This window comes from Hemicordylus capensis, chromosome 13, assembly GCF_027244095.1.
Source record: "Hemicordylus capensis ecotype Gifberg chromosome 13, rHemCap1.1.pri, whole genome shotgun sequence".
Classification (NCBI taxonomy): domain Eukaryota; kingdom Metazoa; phylum Chordata; class Lepidosauria; order Squamata; family Cordylidae; genus Hemicordylus; species Hemicordylus capensis.
The window spans coordinates 5772014-5785415 of NC_069669.1; the positions used below are offsets into that span (position 1 = coordinate 5772014).

Sequence of the window (13402 nt, forward strand, 5' to 3'; positions counted from 1 at the left end):
GCTGAACAACTTCCCCTGGTTCTGGCATGGGCGGTGGGGGCAAAAGCCCCTGTGTCTTGGTCCCCTCCCTGCGCACGGGGCCCTTCTGGTCACCACATCTAAAAAAGGACATTGTCAAACTGGAAAAGGTGCAGAAGAGGGCAACCAAGATGATCTGGGGCCTGGAGCACCTTCCTTATGAGGCAAGGCTACATCACCTGGGGCTATTTGGTTTAGAAAAAAGACGACTGCGGGGAGACATGATAGAGGTCTATGGAATCATGCATGGTGTGGAGAAAGTGGAGAGAGAGAAATTCTTCTCCTTCTCCCATAACACTAGAACCAGGGGTCATCCCATGAAATTGATTGCTGGGAAATCTAGGACCAACAAATGGATGTACTTTTTCACACAACGCATCATCAACTTGTGGAATTCTCTGCCACAGGATGTGGTGACAGCCAACAACCTGGACGGCTTTAAGAGGGGTTTGGATGACTTCATGGAGGAGAGGTCTATGAACGGCTACTAGATGGAGGGCTACAGGCCACCTCCAGCCTCAAAGGCAGGATGCCTCTGAGTACCAGTTGCAGGGGAGTAACAGCAGAAGAGAGGGCATGGCCTCATCCCTTGCCTGTGGGCTTCTCAGAGGCATTTGGTGGGCCACTGTGTGAAACAGGATGCTGGACTAGATGGGCCTCCTTGGGCCTGATCCAGCAGGGCTGTTTTTTATGTTCTTATGGGCTGGCTGTGGCCCCTGTGAACTCCTGTTGTCCCTGCTGCCTTCCTCCTTCCCCAGAAGCGTTGCCCTTTCACAGTCGCACGAAGGCCAAGCTGCAGATCGGCATGGGCTCCGGGCCAGTGCCCAGTGGAGGCAATAGGTGGAATCAGCCCTCTGCCAATGGGGTTCTGTTGGGGCAGCTTTGTCTGCCAGTGGGGTGCTGCCGGGCCCCCGAGAGGGCAGAGTGGAGAGAAGAAGCAGCTCCTATAAGGAGATGCCAGCTGGGGTAGCAATGCCTGGGGGGGGGATGGGGCCGCCCCCTGCAAGCGCTGGGGGCTGATCGGACAGCGGCAGGGCGTCCCCCTCCCAAGCCCTCCAGGAATGACAGAGCTGCCTGGGCCAGCCTGGCATCAACGCAGACATGCACCAACACCCCGGCTAGGCTCTGCCAGCATTTGGGCTCAGCTGCACTTTAAGCAGATTAACAGCCGTTAAGCCAGACGGGCACTCGGATGGCCCAGCCGCCGCCACCCCAGCAGCAACCTCTGGTGTGCCTCTCCCATTGAGCCAGGAGGGGAAAGGGAGATGGCTCTGCTGGACCAGGAGCCCAGCCACTGCCGGGAGAAGGTCCAGGGCCAGGCTTGGCCATCACTCGGGGTCAGCTCTCTCTCTCTCTCTCTCTCTCTCTCTCTCTCTCTCGACACCACAGAGAGAGAGAGATGCTCCAAAGAAGGCTTTTTGTCAGAGAACCCCAGGCCAGCCTGCCCAGGAGAGAGATGGGAAGAGCAACCCTGCAGCATCCAAGCAAGGGCCATCATCGGCCCAGCATCCTGGTTCCCACAGTGGCCTAGCAACAGGGGTCTCTGGGAAGCCAGAAGCAGGGCAAGGCGGCAAGAGCTGTTCCCTGCTTCCCCACCACCACCACCACCCCACTCATGACTGGCATTTTCAGGTCTGCTGCCTCTGGAGATGAAGACTCCACAAAGCCATTCTTACTACTGGCCAGTGCCAGACCCTCCCCACCCGAAGATATGACAAAACGCCTTCTTAAAAGCCATTTGCACTAGTATCTCCTTGGAAACCTTGCTGCTGCCACCACCTTTCCTTGATGGTTGGGCGGGAGGAACGCCACCGGAACCCTCAGACTATATGTGGAATGCTCAGCCACTTGACCAGTGGTCTCCTGGAAGCAACAGGAGATTTCAAACCCAAGAATGCTGTGAGTAGGGCTACTGATAAACCTTGCATCATCTAGTGCAGGGTTTCTTAACTTTTGGTTCCCAGATGTTGTTGGACTACAACTCCCAGAATCCCCAGCCACAAAGGCCATGTTGGGGGATTCTGGGAGTTGTGGTCCCACAACATCTGGGGGCCCAAAGTTAAGAAACCCTGATCTAGTGGATAGTCAACCAATGAAAAGCTTGGTTTTTTCCCCCAAGGAAGGGTTCGCAGGTAATAAATTTCTGGAGAAAAAAATAGCACAAGCAGCAAAATGCATGCTGAGTGTGTAGCTAGGGAGAAGAACTGGTCTTGTGGTAGCAAGCAGGACTTGCCCCCTTTGCTAAGTAGGGTCCACCCTGGTTTGCATTGGAATGGGAGACGACATGTGGGAGCACTGTAAGATATTGCCCTTAGGGGATGGGGGCTCTGGGAAGAGCACCGGCATGCAGAAGATTCCGCGTTCTCTCCCTGGCATGTCCAAGATGAAGTTGAGAGAGATTCCTGCCTGCAACCTTGGATAAGCTGCGTCCAGTCTGTGTAGACAATACTAAGCTAGATGGACCAAGGGTCTGACTCAGTATATGGCAGCTTCCTATGTTCCTAAGAACCTGCTTTGGAAAGTTCGCTTTGGAAACAATTAGGAGGCTGGTTGTCCTAAGAAGCAAAGGTGTAAGCAGCCTAGCAGTTACTCTTTGACCTCAGAGGGGAGCCGAGAGACGTCTCACACCCAATGCCTGGCCTTGTGTGAGACCAGAAGCTCTTCCATGGATCCTCGTCGCTGGGAAAGAACCGCCCCCCCCCCCCGCCAGCATCTTGGCTGGAAGAACCAGCACCTGGGAGCAGAATCGTCTGCTGTGGTGGGTGCCCATCTGCTGGCCGTCCCAAGGGGCACGTTCTCTCAGGCCTGGGTGGAACCTCCTCCCTGTTCCATGGAACGCCCAGCGGGCTGAGCTCCAGGCATCGTTTGAATCCCTCAACAGCTGCCCAGGGCACGGCTGAACAACATGGGGCTGAGTGGTGAGGCAGGCCTGAGCGAGAGGGGCAGGGGTGGGGGCAGCAAGGGTTGTGCTGTTAGCGGGAGGGGGAGAGGCGCCAGCTGGGGAGGAAAATGGCCCTCCCCCAACATACCCTGGGAAGCTCCCCGGCACCTATCCAGGAGCAGAGTCCAGCAGCAATTCAGGCCGGGCACCCTCGGGGGATGACTTCTCCCCCCCCCCGCCGCCCACCGCAGCCCTGCCACTCTGACATCCCGCTGACCACACGTCGTGTACGCCCTTTTCCCCACAGAGAGCAAAAGCCTGGGGCCCAGCGGAGCCATGCCGAAAAGACAGGTAAGGGATGCTGCCCTGGCAGGGGTGGGGGGAGGGCGTGTCAGGGCACCCTCCGAAGGGCCGGCCACTCACCCCTTCCTGCACAGGATCCAGCCTGGCTGGCTTCTTCCCTCACCTGTTGGAGGCTGCTTCCCGCACGTGGTCGCTGGCTAAGCTGCTCCCAGAAGGTGGGTTCTCCAGCGCTGGCCCAGGTGGGGCAAGCCCGGCACGGTCTGGGAAGGAGTCCTGCCGATTGCCAAGGCCTGTGTGTGGGGCTTCTCGCCTGCAGAAAGAGAGTCTCCACGTCGCCGCCAGGAAGGGCCACTACGACACGGCCCGCCATCTTCTTTCTCAGCGGATGAGAGTCGTCAACAAACAGGTACCGCCACAGCCAGCCCCGCTGGGCCTTTGAGCGCATGTTGCTTGTGCAAGAAGCCGAGGGAATTGAAGGACGTCCCCTCCAGCCCTGCGGCCCCCTCAGCCTTTCCCTGGGGCTTTCTCGAGGGGAGGGGCCACACAGGGCTCAGGACACCCCCTGCAAAGGCCCACCCGTGGCAGCTCCTTCCAACGGCGGCTCTCGTGGCTTTGCCCTCCAGGACACCAGTGGCAGGACCCCGCTCTTCTGGGCCACGGAATACAGGCACGAGAGGCTGGTGGAGCTGCTCTTGTCACACGGCGCAGACGTGGCCGCCCGGGACCACGTGAGTGAGTTGCCCCCTGATTCTGCTCTCTGTGTGTGTGTGTGTGTGTGTGTGTGTGTGTGTGTGTGTGTGTGTGTATGTGAGAGAGAGAGAGAGAGAGAGAGAGAGAGAGAGACTGCATCTGATGGTGAATCTTACTCCTAGGAGTAACCCAGCCAGTTGGCCTGAAGGAGTCATGTGTGTGGCAGGAGGCAGGGCTGGAGAAGTGGTGTCAGAAGTAGAGGGTTCTCCAACGGATGTTGAAAAGCCTCTCTGGGACCCACAGGGGGTGTGTGCGCAGTCCGTTGCCATCGACTGAGCGATGCCTCCCCAGCAACTTGCCGCCACCCACGAGAAGGAAGGGAAGCAGAGGCCAGCCCTCCAGGGTGCCTAAACCCAGTTGGGGAGCCCACTCTACTGGGGACAGCATCCTTCAGGGTTCTCCCAGATCTGGCTGGCAGCTGGTCTGCAGCTCCCTTGCGTCCAGCGGAACCCCAAATCTCTACCAAGCTCTGGCCCCCTTCCCCCGCCGGCTGATGCCCGCTACATAGGTTGCCCCAGCAAAAGGACTTCTTGGCTGCATTGCAAAGGGGTGGCAAGCCAAAGACGTGGCAACCCTCACGGGCCAGCTGGCCACTTAGGCCCAGCTGCAGCCTCAAGCCTGGTGCACGTTGGTGGCCAGTGGCCTTTGGCTGCCTATGGCCAGTGTGCCTGAAGACTGGCCCTACAGCTGAGGGAGAGGCCCTTTCCCCAGTGGGACTCAAGGCGGCCTCTTCCTCCACGCAGGCTGCCTGGCCCACTTCTCACCCCTCTCTCTCTGTTGGCCCACAGCAAGGGAACCTCTGCCTGCACTGGGCGGCCTTTGTGGGCTCTGCCCCCATCGCCAGGAGGCTGCTGGAGTCCGGCTCCGACGTGAACGGCCAGAACCACCAGGGCGACTCCCCTCTGCACCTGGCCGCCCAGGAGAGATCCTACCAGTGCCTGGTGTGAGTGAGGCAGGGGGGAGCGAGGGAGGGAGGGGGCCCTCCTACAGGCTTGCCAGCCCCCCACTCCCCAGAGGGGGGGCCCTGCAGGTGTTGGGTCCACCTGTCTCTGTGCCCCATTGCCCGTGGCTTGACCCATCCCTAGCCTTGCTCCCTGCAAGCATCATGGGGATTCTGCTGCCGACTTTTAGTCCACGATGCCCAGCCCAGGGCCTTGCCTGGGAGCAGGAGCTCGCTGAAGCCCCCTCTCCAAAGCTGGGTGGGCAGCAGGGGACCCTGGAGTCACCTCTGCGGCAGGAGAGGCGGCTTGTGGGGCGGTGGGGAGCAAAGGCTCTGCCTGGCCGGCTCTCTCCCCTTCTGGGCTGCCTCCGCCCAAGGCTGCTCTGCGGAGTCCGTCACCACCACCACCACCCCGTTGCGGCCCGCAGCCTCTTCCTTGCCCAGGGTGCCAAGGTCTTCCTGCCGAACAAAGACGGCCAGACGCCCCTGCAGTGCGCGAGGCCCAGTTCCCCAGCCTGGAGGGCCATGCAGGCCGTGGTCTCCCTGCCTCCGAGCCCACAAGAGCGGATCCTCAGCAGGTGAGCGGTGCCCTGGCGTGGCAGGCCAAGGGGCAGCGTTCCTGGGGGGCCTGCCGGGTCCCAGGCAGCTCCAGGGCTTTCCTCTCCTCCTTCCTCCCCAGGGACATCTCCCAGGGCTTTGAGGGCGTCCCCATCCCCTGCCTCAACGGGGTGGACCGTGATCCGTGTCCCAAGGACTACCACTACGTCACGCGGGACATCCTCTCGAGTTCTGTGGCTCTCCCGACAACAAACTGGGTCAGAACTCAGGTCAGAGTCGTGTCTGAGCCCGTTTCTTCCCAGAGTGGGCCAGGGCTGGTGGGGATCCACCTCAGAGCTCTCTGCTTCTGGGGTGGCGATTTCTGCAACGAGGGACTGAAGCTACCAAGAAACAGGCTCCCATCCCACCCGGAGGTGCAGAGGGGCCCTGATTCATCCACCAGGAGTGCCTGCAACATCGGTCTAGCTGCACAGCACCCTCCTTGTCCTTTTTCACCCAGGGGCCTTCGCCTTCCACTCCCCTTCCACAAGAACCTTGCTTTTCCAGCAGACATTTGGAATAAGAGGGGATTTTAAACGGCTGATCTCTCACTATTGTGCCTTCTAAAGGTAAAGTGTGCCGTCGACTCCTGGCGACCACAGAGCCCTGTGGTTGTCTTTGGTAGAATACAGGAGGGGTTGAGCGTTGCCTCCTCCCGCACAGTATATGAGATGATGCCTTTCAGCATCTTCCTAGATTGCTGCTGCCCGATAGAGGTGTTTCCCATAGTCTGGGAAGCATACCAGCGGAGATTCGAACCAGCAACCTCTGGCTTGCTAGTCAAGTCCTTTCCCCGCAATTGAGCTTGTGACATTACCTCTCATTGTCAGCCCCTCTGCCCATATAGCTCAGCTTTGTCTGCTGGAACAGGATTTTTTGTCTGCTGGAACGACTCGGGGAATGACTTTTCAGAGCGACTCGGGAACGACTTTTCAGAACGACTCCAGCAGAATTTTCTTCTGATGGGACGATTCGGGGACTTTTTGTCTGCTGGAACAGCTTTTTTGGTCTTGCTTTGCATGTCTGCGTACCAAGCAAGGGCTCTTCCATGAGCTCCAGGCTCATCCCATTCCCTTTAGGGAATGGAGCCGCTCTGGGAAGAGCAGAAGGTTCCAAGTTCCCTCCCTGGCAGCATCTCCAAGAGAGGGCTGAGATCAGGTGGCCAGGGGGCTAGGAGAGTGACCAACTGCATTGCCTGCCTTTGTTTCCAGCACTGTGAATGCCCCAGCATCTGCTCTGCAGGCAGCTGTCCGTGCATCCTACGCAGCCAGCATTACCAGTACACCTCGGTGAGACCCTTGGTCCATCTCGCTCAGTATTGACTACCCAGAGCCGTGTGTGTGTGTGTGTGTGTGTGTGTGTGTGTGTGTGTGTGAGAGAGAGAGAGAGAGAGAGAGAGAGAGAGAGAGAGAGAGAGAGAGAGTTTCCCTTCCCTCTCCTGCCTGCTCCCCGTCTGGGGTGGTGGCTGTCTCAACTGAGGCCCAGCCTCCCTTTCTTCCCCTTTCTGGTCCAGGACGGCCAGTTGGTGCCACCCTCCCTCCGAGAAGGCGAGATGGGCCACATCTACGAATGCCACGTGCTCTGCAAATGTGCCAGCTTCTGCCCAAACCGGGTGGTGCAGAGGGGCCTCAGGTGAGCCCAGCGTCTCCTGCTGTGGGGAGCCTCTCAAGGGATCTCTCGGCTGGGAACAGCCTATATGCTGCAACGATATCTATAATAATTACAGCAACAACATTGACAATAAAATTCAGCCATCCCAGGTCCTTGGGAAGGACTCAATGTCTGGATAAAACAAACCAGTCAATAACACCTGCCTGACTGTGTAAACAATATTTTTTGTAAATATTTTGTAAAATATTTTGCAGATATTTACAAAACAATATTTTTTGTAAATATTTTGTAAAATATTTTGTGAAATATTTTGCAGATATTTACAAAACAATATTTTTTGTAAATATTTTGTAAAATATTTTGCAAATATTTTGTAAAAATATTTGTTTCAATTTTATTAAGTATAAAAGAAGACAAAAAGAATACAATAGCATAATATTTCTTGAAACATATTTTGAAATAGAAACGTTCAAAATAAGTTATAAATGTAAAAAAATTTTTTTTTTGGCAGTAATGGTCAACATTTGATCACACCTGTCAACACTTGGTTATACTAATTACACTGGATATATAAAAACTTCATAAATCAAATCTGGACATTGGGAACAAATGGTGACCTTGTCGAATATGAAAATTTATAAATGGATACCAAATTAACATAAATGACTCAATAGAGACACCATTCATATAAGCCAAAACTTTAGAGATCGAGGCATAGTCCCATAATTTCAAGAACCAGACATTTAGAGAGGGGGTCTCTAAGAAACGCTGATTATAGGCATATAAAATCCTGGCAGCAGTGATCATATACAAAGATAACTCATTAAATTTAGAAGGAATAAAAGGTTTCGTCATGCTTAAAAGAAATATTTCTGGTAGAAAAGGAAACCTAACCTCTAAGATTTGTTCCATTTTCTTATGAACTTGCTTCCAAAACAATTGAGCCTTATCGCAAGTCTACCGCATATGAAAAAATGACGCTGGTTGATGATTACATCTCCAACCATTTTTTGAAAAAGAATGATCTCTCTTTAGCTTTAATAATCTTAAAGGGCAAATGCCTGGCCTTTAAATGTCTTAAGAAGGGTCTTAAGAATCTCCTCCGCCTGCCCCCACCCCAGGGACCAACTCTGCTTTCTCTTTCGGTAGGATCCAGCTCCAACTCTTCAAGACACCAGCCAAGGGCTGGGGGGTGCGCACCATGCAGGATCTGTCCCAAGGGATCTTCATCTGTCAGTGAGTAGCAGGGCAGAGTGGGCTGTTCTTCCTCACCTGTTTTGGAGAGGTGGGGGGCGCGTGTTGGGTGCCACAGTGCTTCCTCCTTGCCTTCTCCTCTTTGCAGGTACTTTGGGGAGCTGATCTCCAGCGCAGAGGCTGAACAGCGATCAGATGACACATACTACTGTCGGGTGGAAGCACAGGTGAAATCTCAGCCTCCTCCATGGGGCAGGGCCATGGGGCATCTGTGACCCCAGAGAGGACTGGGGGCTCACTATTAAATGCCCCCCCACCCACAAATGATTTTTAAAAGATTGTCATGTTAATGATTTTAATGTTTAAACTATTTTAATTGTTCAATGGATTTAATGTTTAAATGATTTTTTAACTGTAAACCACCCAGAGAGGAGAGCTGGTCTCATGGTAGCAAGCATGATTGGTCCCCTTAGCTAAGCGGGGTCTGCCCTGGTTGCACATGAATGGGAGACTAGAAGTGTGAGCACTGCAAGAGATTCTTCTTAGGGAATGGAGCCGCTCTGGGAAGATCACCTGCTTGCTTGCATGCAGAAGGTTCCAGGTTCCCTCCCTGGCATCTCCAGATAGGGCTGAGAGAGGCTCCCTCCTGTAACCTTGGAGAAGCTGCTGCCAGTCTGGGTAAACAATACTGAGCGAGATGGACCAAGGGTCTGACTCAAGTAGAAAGCAGCTTCCTATATTCCTGTGGAAGAGAAAGACCAGGTCCAGAGAGGAGGTCCAGAGAGAAGAGCAGGTCTTGTGGTAGCAAGCATGGCTTGTCCCCTTAGCTAAGCAGGGTCCGCCCTGGTTGCATATGAAAGAGAGACTAGACGTGCAAGCACTGGAAGATATTCCCCTCATGGGATGGAGCCGCTCTGGAAAGAGCAGAAGAAGGTTTCAAGTTCCCTACCTGGCAGCAACTCCAAGAGAGGGCCGAGAGAGACTCCTGCCTGCAGCCTTGGAGAAGCAGCTGCCAGTTTGGCTAGACAATACTGAGCTAGACAGACCAATGGTCTGACTCAGTATATGGCAGCTTCCTATGTTCCTATGAGATGCAGGTTGTGGGCGATATAAAAATATGACGGATGGATAGATAGATAGATAGATAGATAGATAGATAGATAGATAGATAGATAGATGCAGACTCCAGTGACTTTAAGGCAGGAGAGAGGAAAGGGGCCTTAGGGGTTTGGTGTGGGTTGAGGCTGGAGGTCGGTCCCAAACCTAACACTCTGCCTCCTCCAGGATGGGCAGCTGTACTACCTGGACGGGCGTTTCTACAGCAGCGTCGGCCGCTTCATGAACCATTCCTGCAACCCCAATATGATACCTCTGCGAGTATCCATGGGCTTTGAGATCCCGAGTGTTGCCTTCTTCACCAGTCGGGCCGTCCAGGCCGGCGAAGAGCTGGGGTAGGTACCCCGGGGGCGGGTGGGGGGGAATGGGGAGGGAGAGAGAGGGCTGGGAGTGAGTGCTGAGCCCCGAACCAGCGGTGTGTGTGTGGCCTGGTTCCTCCAGTTGGAGTCTGAGTTGGCCTCGTGGCCGCAAGCATGACGTGTCCCCTTTGCTAAGCAGGGCCCACCCTGGTTTGCACTTGGATGGGAGACTACATGCGAGAGCACCGTAAGATATTCCCCGTATAGGGAGGGGGAGGAGCACCTGCATGCTTGCAGAAGCTTCCAAGTCCCCTCCCTGGCAGCATCTCCAGATAGGGCTGAGAGAGAGACTCCTGCCTGCAGCTTTGGAGAAGCCGCTGCCAGTCTGTGTTGACAGTACTGAGCTAAATGGACCAGTGGTCTGACTCGGTATATGGCAGCTTCTTATGTCCCTACTCTGGCCAACCCACACTGAATGGTGGGGCTCTAATCCCCCTCGCCTCTCGCCTGCCTTAAAGTCACCTATCAAAGAACCGGGCGCCAGAGGCGTATCTAGGGAAAATAGCACCTAGGGCAAGCACTGAAATTGCGCCCCCTGTCCAAACATCTGACACCCATCTTTCAGATAACTTTACCATAATATCAGCTCAAAAATACAAGTTAAGCTCGTCAATCTTTTAATATTTCAAAAACTATTTAGCAGTGGACATAGCCAGACCAAAAAATGCTGGAAAACTACAAATTTCAGTATGCTGGGGTTCATGAAATACCCAAATACGATATGGAGGTGTATTTGGAAAACTAAACAGAAGTGCCTGTCTAATTCTCTACTATGCATTGTAGCATCACAATTACATAAATTTTAAAAATAAATGGAGAATTTGACTTTCCCCAGATACTAGGGCCTTGCAGAGGCCATTTGAGCATGTGTGGTGGCCATTTTGTTTTCGGTGGCCATTAATTTTTTTTTTTTCATTTTAAAAAATGGCGCCCCCCTTCAAGTGGCACCCAGGGCATGTGCCCTGCCTGCCCTACCCTAGATACGCTCCTGCCGGGCACTCTCCAGGATGGATTTTCTCTCTGGATTTTCTCTGCGTTTGTGTAGATCCCCACTGGAGGAACCAAGCCAGGCTGTGGGTGCCAGGCCCCACGCAGAGCTGGTTCCGGGCTCTGTCCGAGGCTACCAGCAGCTTTGTGGCTCTCTGGCTGAGCACAACAGACTTCACAGGACCCACAGCAAGCCGGTTGTTCTGAAGCCGGGTATTTTCCCATGCAGGTTCGACTATGGAAATTCGTATTGGGAGGCGAGAGGTTCCCAGGTCTGCCAGTGCCACTCGCCCCACTGCAGATTCCGGCTGCCCCCTTCTTTGCAGGCTGCAGGGGATCCCGGCCTGGAGCCCAGGGGCTACGCACTCAAGCCCAAGCGCAAGAAGTCGCCGCGGAGGAAGACACGTCCCCGCCGCGCTCAGCAGGCCGCTCCACCTTAGCCAAAGCGGGCCACTGGGCGGGAGGCCGGCAGCCGCTCTGTGGCCCATGGATGTTTCAAGCGCTATGGACTGGATTGAGGTTGCCACTGCTGTCTGCACCCCCCCACCCCAAGCTCATGTGCCCCATGCTTTGTCCTGAGCAATCACAATAAAGGGACTTTGATGAGGTGCATAATCAGATCTTGATTGCAACCAACAACCAGCTTTGCATAGTGAAGACTCACTATAAAACGACAGCAGGAATCGCAACAGCGAAGCAGGAGAATTGTGCAAAACGTATAACAAGTATTGTTGTGGCATGCCTGCTGGAGCTGGCAGGAGGGAGGGAGGCAGGCAGGGTCTGGCCCTGGGCTTGGGTGGGGGGGTGGGGAGGGGGCTGGAGCGGCCATGCCACAAGCAAGCACTGAGCAAGCCTTGCCCTCGCAGCCTGGAGGGAGCTTCCATCCCTGAGCCTCTGGTCTGTCTCTTCCGTAGGAATATAGGCAGCTGCCTTCTACCGAGTCAGACCCTTGGTCCATCTAGCTCAGCACTGTCTACGCAGAGTGGCAGCGGCTTCTCTAAGGTTGCAGGCTGGAGTCTCTCCCAACCCTACCTTGGAGATGCTGCCAGGGAGGGAAATTTGGAACTTTCTGCATGCAAGCAGGCAGATGCTCTTCCCAGAGTGGATGCATCCCCTAAGGCAGGAGGATCTTACAGTCCTCACAGATGTAGTCTCCCATCCAAATGCAAACCAGGGCAGACCTTGCTTAGCAAATGAGAGAATTCATGCTTGCTGACACAAGACCAGCTCTTCTCCCCGCCACTCGTGCCTTCCCTCAAAGGGTGGGTGTTGCCCTCTAGATTGTCTTCAGGAAAGTAGAGAAAGTATGTCTTGGAACATAGGAAGCTGCCATGTACTGAGTCAGACCATTGGTCTAGCTAGCTCAGTATTGTCTTCACAGACTGGCAGCGGCTTCTCCAAGGTTGCAGGCAGGAATCTCTCTCAGCCCTGTCTTGAAGATGCTGCCAGGGAGGGAACTTGAAACCTTCTGCTCTTCCCAGAGCGGCTCCAATCCTTAAGGGGAATATCTATCACACTTCTAGTCTCCCATTCATATGCAACCAGGGCAGACCCTGCTTAGCTAAGAGGCCAAGTCATGCTTGCTACCACAAGACCGGCTCTCCTCTCCTAGGGGCAACTTGAAACCTTCCGCTCTTCCCAGAGTGCAGGGGCATAAGTATAATAGGGCAAGGGGAGAGAGTTGTCTGGGGGCCCACTGCCTTGGGAAGCCCCCCAGAGGCAAGTCACATGACTGACTCCCCCAGCCACACCCGCCTGAGCAAGACTGGTGGCATCAATGTGGCCCCCCCAACTCCACTGGGCTCTGCCGGCATTTGGGATCTGCTGCACTTAAGCGGATTAGTGGCGGTCAAGCCAGCTGGGCGGCCGGGTTGTTGGGGAGGGAGGGAAATGTTCTCTCCCCACCTTTTTGTGTGTGCTCTGTTTGGTTTGAGTCTTCTGTAAGTAAGCATCCCGTGCTTTGAAGAGGACATCTCGGGTTGGTTCGAGTCTGGGGCTAGGATGGCCAGCTTGCATCTGGTAACAACTGGCCACTTCTTCGTTAGGCTGGTAGTTCTTCAATGAGTATGACGTGACTGGTCGGAAGACTGAAAGCTTTAATCTTCATTTACAAGCATCAAGATCAAGACATCTTGTATGAAGGGATATAGCAACTTGAGAATAGTAGAGATACATTGCTGGAAACGTCTTATTCACTTGATGGAAGATATTTTTGGGACGACTGTACACCACAGCTTCACCGTGGAACATAGGAAGATGCCGTCTACCGAGTCAGACCCTTGCTACATCTAACTCTGTCTTGTCTACCCAGACTGGCAATGGCTTCTCCAAGGTTATAGACTCCAAATAATCTCTCTCAGCCCTTGGAACCTGTTGCTTGCAAGCATGCAGGTGCTTTTCCTGGAGCAGCCCCATCCCCTGAGGGGAACATCTGAAGTGCTCACACATGTAGTCTCCCATTCAAATGCAAACCAGGCCAGACCCTGCTTAGCAAAGGGGACAAGTCATGCTTGCTACCGCAAGACCAGTTCTCCTCCCATTTGGTTTCCCCAATCACGGTTTTGAGTATCCACGACTGGGAAACTGTGACTGGTCTCTCCAACCACAACCTGAGTATCTGCGGTTTGGAGAGATTTCTTGGCAATG

The 13402-nt window shown here is 54.4% G+C and overlaps 1 protein-coding gene across 1 annotated transcript; it reads left to right on the plus strand.

The window, feature by feature from the left end:
• The first annotated feature begins 2887 nt into the window (after positions 1 to 2887).
• On the plus strand, positions 2888 to 11355 carry LOC128336684 (histone-lysine N-methyltransferase EHMT1-like). Its single transcript, XM_053276694.1, has 13 exons — positions 2888 to 2936; positions 3207 to 3250; positions 3519 to 3608; positions 3826 to 3930; positions 4741 to 4895; positions 5321 to 5470; positions 5572 to 5719; positions 6701 to 6778; positions 7003 to 7121; positions 8250 to 8336; positions 8443 to 8521; positions 9579 to 9745; positions 10986 to 11355. The coding sequence occupies exons 1-13, from the start codon at positions 2924 to 2926 to the stop codon at positions 11194 to 11196; spliced, it is 1446 nt and encodes a 481-aa protein (XP_053132669.1). The 5' UTR covers positions 2888 to 2923; the 3' UTR covers positions 11197 to 11355.
• Positions 11356 to 13402: the final 2047 nt, after the last annotated feature.